The sequence below is a fragment of the Oxyura jamaicensis genome, chromosome Z (assembly GCF_011077185.1).
Source record: "Oxyura jamaicensis isolate SHBP4307 breed ruddy duck chromosome Z, BPBGC_Ojam_1.0, whole genome shotgun sequence".
NCBI lineage: Eukaryota > Metazoa > Chordata > Aves > Anseriformes > Anatidae > Oxyura > Oxyura jamaicensis.
Genome location: NC_048926.1, coordinates 4,287,688 through 4,296,870, shown reverse-complemented (window position 1 = coordinate 4,296,870; position 9,183 = coordinate 4,287,688). Strand labels below are relative to the sequence as shown.

General features: G+C 46.8%; 1 protein-coding gene across 4 annotated transcripts in view; it reads left to right on the top strand.

Annotated features, from left to right (window-relative positions):
- Positions 1 to 536: 536 nt before the first annotated feature.
- Positions 537 to 9,183, top strand: part of SETBP1 (SET binding protein 1) — a 246,168-nt gene continuing 237,521 nt past the window's right edge. Inside the window, exons 1-2 of one of the 4 annotated variants that reach the window (XM_035309238.1) lie at positions 537 to 1,526; positions 3,840 to 4,500. In XM_035309238.1, the coding sequence (XP_035165129.1) occupies positions 4,009 to 4,500 (492 nt within the window). In that variant the 5' untranslated portion in view covers positions 537 to 1,526; positions 3,840 to 4,008. Of the gene's footprint in view, positions 1,527 to 1,641; positions 1,891 to 3,839; positions 4,501 to 9,183 lie in introns of those variants that run through there. The other 3 variants (XM_035309237.1, XM_035309240.1, XM_035309239.1) reach the window with 3 other exon arrangements.

Here is a 9,183-nt window from a genome sequence, read left to right as displayed (position 1 = left end):
TAATGCCAACGTCTGTGAAATTTGTTGTCATTCACCTGTGAATTATCCTCCTCAAATTTAACCTGACTGCAGGAAGCCTGCTAGCAGTAACACTTTCCTCTGGGAGCTTAATTCGGCTGGTGAAGCACCTCTGCAGTTGCTTATTGAACAGGAATTGATGCTCATGAGCCTAGGAGAGGGCAGTTTGGGTAGGCATTTAAAAGCCTCAGCATCCCCCATTTTTTGAGTATTTAAAATAGAGCTAGGAAGCTTGGAAAATCAGCATCCTTGCTGGATTTCCAGGTCTGCATGTAGCCAGCTAAGGCAGAAGAGCTGCTGGAGGATAAGTGTTTATTGCCTTCCCCTTGCAGGCCAGCCCAGAGCTGGGGAGATGCAGGACACGAGGAAAAGGGAGAAGCCCAGGAGGCTGCAGCTGAACCAGAGCCTGATGTTTTCCCAGCGACTTCAACAGGGATGGTTTGGGGGCTTGATTTTCCTCAGTTCTGAAGCTCAGGCCCCCATAACTTTTGGGGGAGGCACTAGCAAAGAGCTATTGCCACTGCAGTTGAAAACGCAGGGCTGAGTGGCTCCTGCAGTGCTGCCCCAAGCTGAGGAAAGGGGAGGTCGGGACTTCGCCCAGGAGGTTACTTGTTCTGGAGCCTGAAGTGAGGTTTCCTAATTAGTCAAAGCGCTTGTAGCCTGCCCAAACAAGAAAGACGAGTATAATGTCCCTGCACCCGCGTCATTTAACTATTAACCCTGAAGGAGAGTAAGGAGATACCTAAAACAATGACCCAGTTAATTCAGTGTAGCATTTGAGCGCTGGGGTTCTTTGTTGCTACCTGTGGGTCAGGTGATATCGTCATCTGCTGGCTGTTGGCATGACAGGAGGCCTATGTTTTAAAGCAGGATTTTAAAGCTGGTTTTCACATGAACCCATCTGACGCTGGTATAACACAGTGCCTTTAATCAGCTGTTGGTTTCTGCTCACCCCAAGGTGCTGAGACCCCTTGGGGCAGCCCTGGCTTTGGATGAGACCTCCATAAAACACTGAGCTGGGAAGAGTGTTTTGGGTTTGAGCACAGAGTCAGGAGCTTTATCACATGTCCCATTCAAAATAAGGTCCCAGGAGGGTTTCTTCATTACGCCATAGCCCGTGGTCCTTTCTCTGCACCCTTGGTGGCTGGGGGTGTGGTGGCTGTGTCCTGCTGAGGCAGATGCTCCCTGTGAGAGGCCTGCTCTTTTTCACCAGCATCGAGAGAGGTTAAAAGCCTGTGGGCGGAGGCCAGCACAGAGTGCCCATTGTACATGCGTGCATACCAGAGCAGTAACTCCCTGGAATGCTGCACGGCTGAGCTTTTACCACCTTGTGTTTGTGTTGCAGCACAGGAGTGTGTGTACATTGCGTCCCTCTCCAAGGAGATTAACAATGTGAACTGGCAGATAAATAGGACGGCCTTTTTTTTTTTTGATTGGACTGGTTGGAAGAGGAAGGTAACCCTGACTCCCATCACCTCCATAAGCACAAAAGAAAGGCAAGGTGCAAGGTCAGTCAATTAGGTGGATCAGCTCCTTGCAACTGGGTGTCTTTAATGTACTAATTGTGTTAGTAATTAGTGAGTACCTCATGGTAAACACTTGGGTTCAGAACTATGTAAGGGCATTAACTAAGCCACCCTACAATAGGTCTGAATGAGGTAAGCATTATCCTTGTTTCATTGGTGGTGAAAGGGAGAGCCTTGCTGGCCACAGGGTGAGTCAGGGCAGGCATGTGGGAGACCGTGGGTCTGTTAGTTCCTCAAATCACCTTAAATGAGGCCAGAGTGACAGAAGCTCTGGGAAATGAGCCTCTTTCCTATTGCCAGAAGATATGCATCTTAAACATAAGTGTTTTCATGATGTTCTGCCAAGGTACGTCTACCATGAGCTACAAGAAGTACCTCTAAGGCCAGATGGCAGTTCAGGCTCTATGATAGCTTGATTTTTTTTTTATTTTTTATTTTTTTTTTCCTTCTGCTTGGGTTGTCAGATTGTGCTATTTATGGGAAGTTTATATGAATTTGTTTCTGCTGGGACCTGGGTGGAGGTCACCAATGATTTCATGGAGCTGTAGGATACTTAGGACTTTCCATTACTAGCCATATGTGCTAGGGTTAGAGAAGTGACCCATGGCCATACTCCATTGGAAATACAGCTATGTAACTTAAAAAAAAAAAAAAAAAAAAAAAAAAAGATTCTTGTTGTTACTTCTTAAATTTTGAGTTTATGTAAGTCCTTTTAAAAAGCCGAAAGAAGCTAATGGCATAAGGGCATGTGATTTTTCTCACTGATCTCTGCATTAAAGCAAAATAGTTCACATTTATAGTACTGTTATGATTTGGTGATAGGTAGCAAGTTCTCTATTTCTCCTTTACAGTTTATTGCTACTAAAAATGGCCTGGGAAATCCCTGGCTGTTCTCAGATCTTGCCTGCAGTTGGTCAAGGGGTGGGGTTTGGCAGTGTAGCCCAGCTCATCTAGTAGGGAGCTGCTGCTGCGAGAGCAGGTCTGCGCCCCCAAGCACTGACTCCTGGCAGCGCCTTCTTGTTTCCTTCTCCCTATGCCAGAAGGGATATTCTTCTGACCCACTAGGGAGCTGTTTCAGGGTAGTAAAGTAGCAGCAAATTTCTCTCTGAGATATCCTTCTGCTAAATTTTAGCCTAAAGTGGCTTGCTGTGTTGGGCAGAAAGGTGGGGGATTACTTGGTGGGTTTTAGGGACAGAGGCCAAAAACAAAAACAAAACAAAACAAAAACAAAAAAAAAAAAAACTTCGACACCTTCAAGAATGCTTTGTGTGTATTTTTTTTCCTTAACCAAATGCTTGGTATCTGGTTTAGTCTCTTTATGCTATTGAGTGGCACATCTTTTGCCTCAGCTGAATATTCTCAGCATTTCCCATTAATTTTTGCCAAGAGCATAAGCTTAGTGCTTTCAGCCAGTGGGGTTTGATCTGCGGTGTTTCAAAGAAAGTTCATGTCTGAAAGGGTGAGAGCACAGTTCTTGCCTTAGTTGGCCCAAGCCTTTGTTACAGAGCAGTGGTACCCAAGGGCACAAGGAACTCTGGAAAATATTGACTTATTGACTTAATCTTTCCTCCATCACCCTCAGTACTTAGGTCCCTGACATGCCCTGAAAGGGACCCAGGTGGATCCTCCTACATGTGCAGCATCCCAGGGAGCATCTCAGGCTCCAGACAGTGTGTGCCTGGCTTTGCGAGTATTGAATAATTCATCTGAAGCAGAGTGCCCTGCACAACAGCCGGCAGCCGAGTGTGTCCCCGTTGCCTGCGAAGTGGGGAGATGGGGAGTTTGAAGCTCTTCTGCCTCCCTCAGAGGACAATGCTGTGTTTTCTGGGCTCTGATTGCTGGGTTATTGTTTAACATGAGGCAAGTGTCTGCCTCTCCTTTATTTTTTATTTTTTTCTTAAAAATAAAAAAGCAGAAACCAGAACAACAACATGGAACACTCTAAAATAAATTGGGTTTGTGGGTATGGAGAACTGCTTTCTACCTCACTTCTTTCCCAAGTCCAGTGTGGAAGGAGGTTTTATATAAACATCTTTATTTTTTTGGTGGTTATAATCATCCATTTTCATCAGTTTATTGATGCACACGGCTATAGTTCCTCAGCTTGTCTGCTGCAGGGTACTAGATCCGGCCCTCAGAAATGCTGGCCAGCGTCAGTTCCCACTTTGCATCAGGGAATGCCCTTGAGATGCTGCAGGGGAAGCCCGGCTGTTCTGCGTTTCAGTCATTTCCACGCTTATATTCAATATATATGCGTGTGCTAACTTCCTTTTTTCTTCTCCTTTCCTTTGACAGTGGCAGATCTGATCTCTTCTGAGCTCCTTGCAGCCTCTGGGCAACTGGGGCGTTGAATTCGGCGGACGGCTGCCATACGTTCCCTGGGATCCTACCTGCCCTTTCTCTCCCCGTCCCCTCCCGTGCTCCCCTTCCCTCTGATAAAACTCCAGTGCACTGCGGTACTGCTATGGAGCCCAGGGAGACTTTGGGCAGCTCCCGGCAAAGGGGAGGAGAGGCGGATTTTCTGCCAGCCACCATCACCTCTGCCAAGCCTCCGCCGTCCTCTAGCTGCACAGGGGAGACGATGCTGCCCGCAGCGGGCTCGGGGAAAGGGATCCCGGTGAGTGGAGAGCGAATGGAGCCCGAAGAGGAGGATGAGCTGGGTTCTGGGAGAGATGTGGATTCCACTTCCAACGCAGACAGCGAGAAATGGGTGGCAGGAGATGGGCTGGAGGAGCAGGAGTTTTCCATCAAGGAAGCTAATTTCACAGAGGGGAGTTTAAAACTAAAGATCCAGACCACCAAGAGAGCTAAGAAGCCCCCAAAGAACTTGGAGAACTATATTTGCCCTCCTGAGATCAAAATCACCATCAAGCAGTCTGGGGAACAGAAGCTTTCCAGAGCTGGGAAAAATAGCAAAGCAGCAAAGGAGGAGGACAGATCACACTCCAAAAAGAAGGTAAGTCCTATGCTTTTCTATATTTCCCTTTTAACCAGTGCTTTGTGTCTGAGACACAACCTTCAGGTGGTTTGTGAGACCTTCTTGGCTACAGAGGAGGTAAAACCATTCAGGTATTGTTCTGTGGTGCTGTGCGAGCTGCAGAAGCACCAGTTTGGAAGGGATCAAAAGTTCAGCCTTGCCTCTTCCCCTTTTGTGCGTAATTGAGATTTAAGGTTCATCTTTACGTGAGTGATAAATGAAGAAGCCCACTTCTACGCTGCTTTGTGTCTGAGCACTAATGCTTGAGCCTTTTGGCAGTTAAAGCTTTTGACTACATTTGTAAAATACAGGTATGTGCACGGAGAACAATTGAATCCATTCCTGTATACTGAGCGAACGGCTCCATTATTCTTGATTACAGCATTGTGCTAGCAACACTATAGTTATGCTTCAGAAAATACTTCCATTATAAGTCTCATTCTTCCAGATGCTTATCATTTTCTTCAAATATCCTCCTGGAGATTTTTTCGTAGCTTAAGCTAGGGTAAAAAAAAAAATATATATATTTTTCTTTTTTCTTTTTTTGGTGTGTGTGATTTAGTCAAGAAGGGGAACAGGGTATAAAGAAAAGATTTCCTTTACATGAGCTGATTTCAGGAGAACCCTTTTTTGTTTTCTTGTTGGCTTAATTTTCAGTAATGTGCCCTATACTTAGATTTTAAAAGAAATCAAGTTCTGAGGCAGCACTGGGGGAGGGCGGGGAGATGACTAGTTGTGACTACTCGTGTTATTTTGGGTGTAGGAGTGCTTTTTGTCATAGGAGTCAGACAAAGGAGACTTGGTCAGGTAGAGGCTTTATCACAACACAAATACTTCACTTCCATCTCTTTAGCAACATGTGGGCTTTGTGGTGAGTTCAGACAGGAGTCTGCATCTGATGAAAGACTCACAAACGTCTCTAACACCTGGACAGATGCATCTGGGATACAGGCTTGCACCAATCTAGAGCTCAGGGGACAACTTGGTCTTGCTGTTCAATGTAACTTTGATCCCTTGCTGTGCAGAAGGTCCCCACATCTGTCCTTCATACCTGCGATGGGTGCTCAAAGGGCTACTTTAAGCCTGGAGGAGGCTACTTGCCAGTGGCCCTCTCAGGACGCAGTGGCCTTCACAGACTGACCCAGACCAAAAGTCTGACAGCTCTGAATCTCTTTCTGAAGCAGCAATGTTTCCCATTGATGTGAGGCAGAGCCCAGAGTGGTTAACATTACTCACTGAGTGTATTTGCCTTAGAAGCTGATATTGTGGCAGGGAGAAACCAAGGGGAATTTTTCTTAGAACCACAGTAAATGGCATATTCCCTGCATGTGAAAAGTAGCACAGTGGAGTTTTGTTCCAGTAATACATTGGGAATAGATTTTCCCACCTATTGAGAAGGATGGGCCGCATTCTTAGTGCGGAACAATGTCTTATTTTCATTTCCTTATCCTCCCTTAATACTTGCAGCAGTCTCAAGGGAACCAGCAGTTGTGTGAGATTCTGCTCAGAGACAGCAAAGGTGTCACAAGCAATCTCTCTATGGCCAGGCAGGGAGAAAAAAGACTTGCTAACCACTGCCTACTGCAAGTGGATTGTGAAGAATGAGTGCTTAGAAATCAGACCTTTCATTTCTGCTTATCCCTCAGTTAGATGGCTGTGGAAGGCACGTTCATTCTTTGATGTGGCTATCCAAAAAGGTTAAATAAATAAAGCTAGCTGTAATGAAACTTGGAGGGGGAAAGAAAGCAGTGTGGTGACGTTCAGGGAGAGACTTTAATTGCCGCAAGATAAGGAGTTGGAAAGAGGCAGATCACAGTCCACGTGTGGTTGCATCCAGCCTGTGCTTGTGCTGTGAGGTCCGAGCTGGCTTGTGCTACACGCTCAGGCTGGGAGTGCTTGGGGCGGCACTGGCCTAATCCAACCATTAAAAAAAAAGAAAAAAAAAAAAGAGAGAAAACACAGCAGGTGGATCCTCTGAGCAGATGGGGAGAGGCCCGCTGCACCGGCGAATCGATTAGCATAACACCCAACGGCTGCCGCACAGCAGCTGCCGAGCTGGGGCCGGGCGGGCTGGAGACAACGTGGCAGAGAAGAGTCCCCAGCAGGGATTTGGAGGACCATGGGGCTATGATCTTGAAGGGTGTGATGCCCAGAGACCTGCACCTGGCATCCCTGGGGTGGGGAACATCCTGCATCCCTGTGGCCAGGCAGGGTTTTGCACGCAGGTGGCTCTTAGCACTTGGGTTATAAGATCAGTATCTCACTTCAAGGGGTAGTGAAAGGCACTGGACAGGAGGCAAGCTAGAAATTGGTCAGAGAAGGGCTCAAATAGAGCAGTGTGACTGCTTTAATGGCTGCTGCATGTGTCTCATGGAAGCTAGGGATTTTGTGTGAAGACTGAGTTCACAGGAAGCAGCAAGTTGCAACTCAAGATGTGCATCAGTGGGCTTTCCTGAGAGAGGAGCATGCAGGTAGCTTCTGCAGACACTTGCAGGGACACTGAAAGGTGCAGTAGCGGTTACAATGTGATTGTCACATTTAAATGATACTGATGGTTTTGATCTCGCAGTCACATGTGCTTCTCCAGAGTTAGGCTGTTTGCCTGTTGCTTTAATCAACACAAACTCCAGAAAAAAATAAACTACTTGAAGTAGAGGGGGACAATGCCCTTAAACTGCTGGGACAGATGTGCAGCTGGCATCACTCCACTGGATTTTTGCCAAGACATATATATATATTTCCCTCATACATGGGCACAGTGTCATTACTTGAGTTTTATCTCCTTGCTTATGGATGCAGGGCACATATATGAGTCCCACAAACTTGTGTGTGAGGATGCAGCTTGGGTTATACTCAGCTCTCCAATGACCATGCTTGTGTCTGGGGGATGGGTTGTCCTATAGTGAATCTATCTTCTGGAAGGAGGAGCCAACTCTACTAGGACTTGAAAAATCACTTAAGTTTGTTGCATAATAATTTCAGCCACATCTCCAGTGGTCCCCAGTGCTTTGAAACACCACTTCAGCATTCTTGCAGGAGTTTCAATACACATAGCGCAGAGGGCAAGTAATGAAAACATGGAAGTAATTTAAGTAACAGCATGTGGGTACACAAAGGACTGGTAATGCCAGCAATGTAAAAAGAGGCTGTGAACTGGGGATATAGTATTTATTCAGTGGCCACTTAGGGAGGAAGAAGATATGCCTGTTCCTAAGCTTTGCACTGTTCTGCTAATTAGGCAGTAGGGGCCAGAGCCTGATTTCTAAAGCTGTGGTCTGGGGCATGGTGGTGATTAGAAGGGGGCTCTGCAGAGCTGCGCTGCTCATGTGCTGGGGACTGATTTCTTTTCTTTCCCCCTTTGATTCCAGCTGCTACAGTATATTAAAAGATGTAAACATACATTAAATACTTTCCTCATGTTTCTTTTCCATGTGAGCAATTGCCCTGGGGATGTTACGCGATGGTGAGCGGGAGGGGAGGCGCTCAAGCAGAGCATGGGGCTGGGTGTGGTTGCCCTGGCCCCGAGCGGGACGGGAGAGCTCCAGTGCTGGGAGCCTCTGCTCCATGGCTTCAAGGCTTGGCCACAACCCAAGAACTCTTGGGTTTTAAGTCACGGCCTTGCCAAGTTTCACATCAGTTTCCCCCTCTTGAAGATAAGAACAAAAGTAGCTTCCTACCCCTCTTCCAGGGCTGCTCGGTGGGTGAATCGTGGCTTGGGCTGTCCGTGGGGCTGCTTGTACAGCTGTCTCAAAGTGTGGAGGTGTTTGAAAGTGTTTGTTCTGATTTCAACTGTTCTATGCCTGGGCATAGAGTGGGCTGAACCATGGTCACTTCTAGACTGCCAAAGGCTCTGTTTCATTCTGGTGAGGGGGGAAGCCAGGAGCCCAAAGGATAACCTGCCAGCCTGCTGTGAGCCCTGCAGGCACTCCTCTTGGTGCTGCTTTCCTCCCACCTGCAGTGGGCTTGCTCGAGCCCAGTGCCTTTGGCATCCCTAGAAGTGCCTTTCCTTTGGGTAAGGGCAAACATGCTGTCAGTCTAGAATGGCATTGAAAGCGTGGCACCAAATGTGAAGAAGCAATCCATCAGCATTCCCTGCTTGTCATGTAGTGTTTAACAAGCCCCAGATGAGTAGTGGTTCCCTGGTTTTGTTTTTATTTCCTTCCTCCCCTCCCCCTGCTTTCCTTCATTTGCTACCCTGTCTTGTTTTCTGTGTCAGCAAACACTTCATTTCCCATCCTCCTACCCCACTCCTTTCTTTAAACATAACCTGATAAAGTTTCTTTGTAGCTTCCATCATATGTGCAATGTCCTGCTTCAGGGGATGTTAACTCATTTTAACTCATTTATTTATTATTGATCTTTTTTTTTTTTTTGAGAGCTTGGGATGGGTGAATGCATTTTGTTGCAGAGAAATAAGTGGCAGCAAGTCAGTTGGAAGTATAGCTTCCTTGCGGGCAGTCAGAGGAAGCTCTGTCCATGGATTTTCTTGCAATCCTCCCTTTGTGTGCCTGCAGGTATATGCCATTTCTCCCCAGGAAGCAGTTCTAGCACCTTCTCCCTTGAAATTCTATTCATCTTATTCCTTTCCTCTGCTTAGCTTCCCACAGGCAACTTTCTCCTCCAGTTCCCGCTCCTCAAGGACTCTCATGTGTTTTTTCCTTT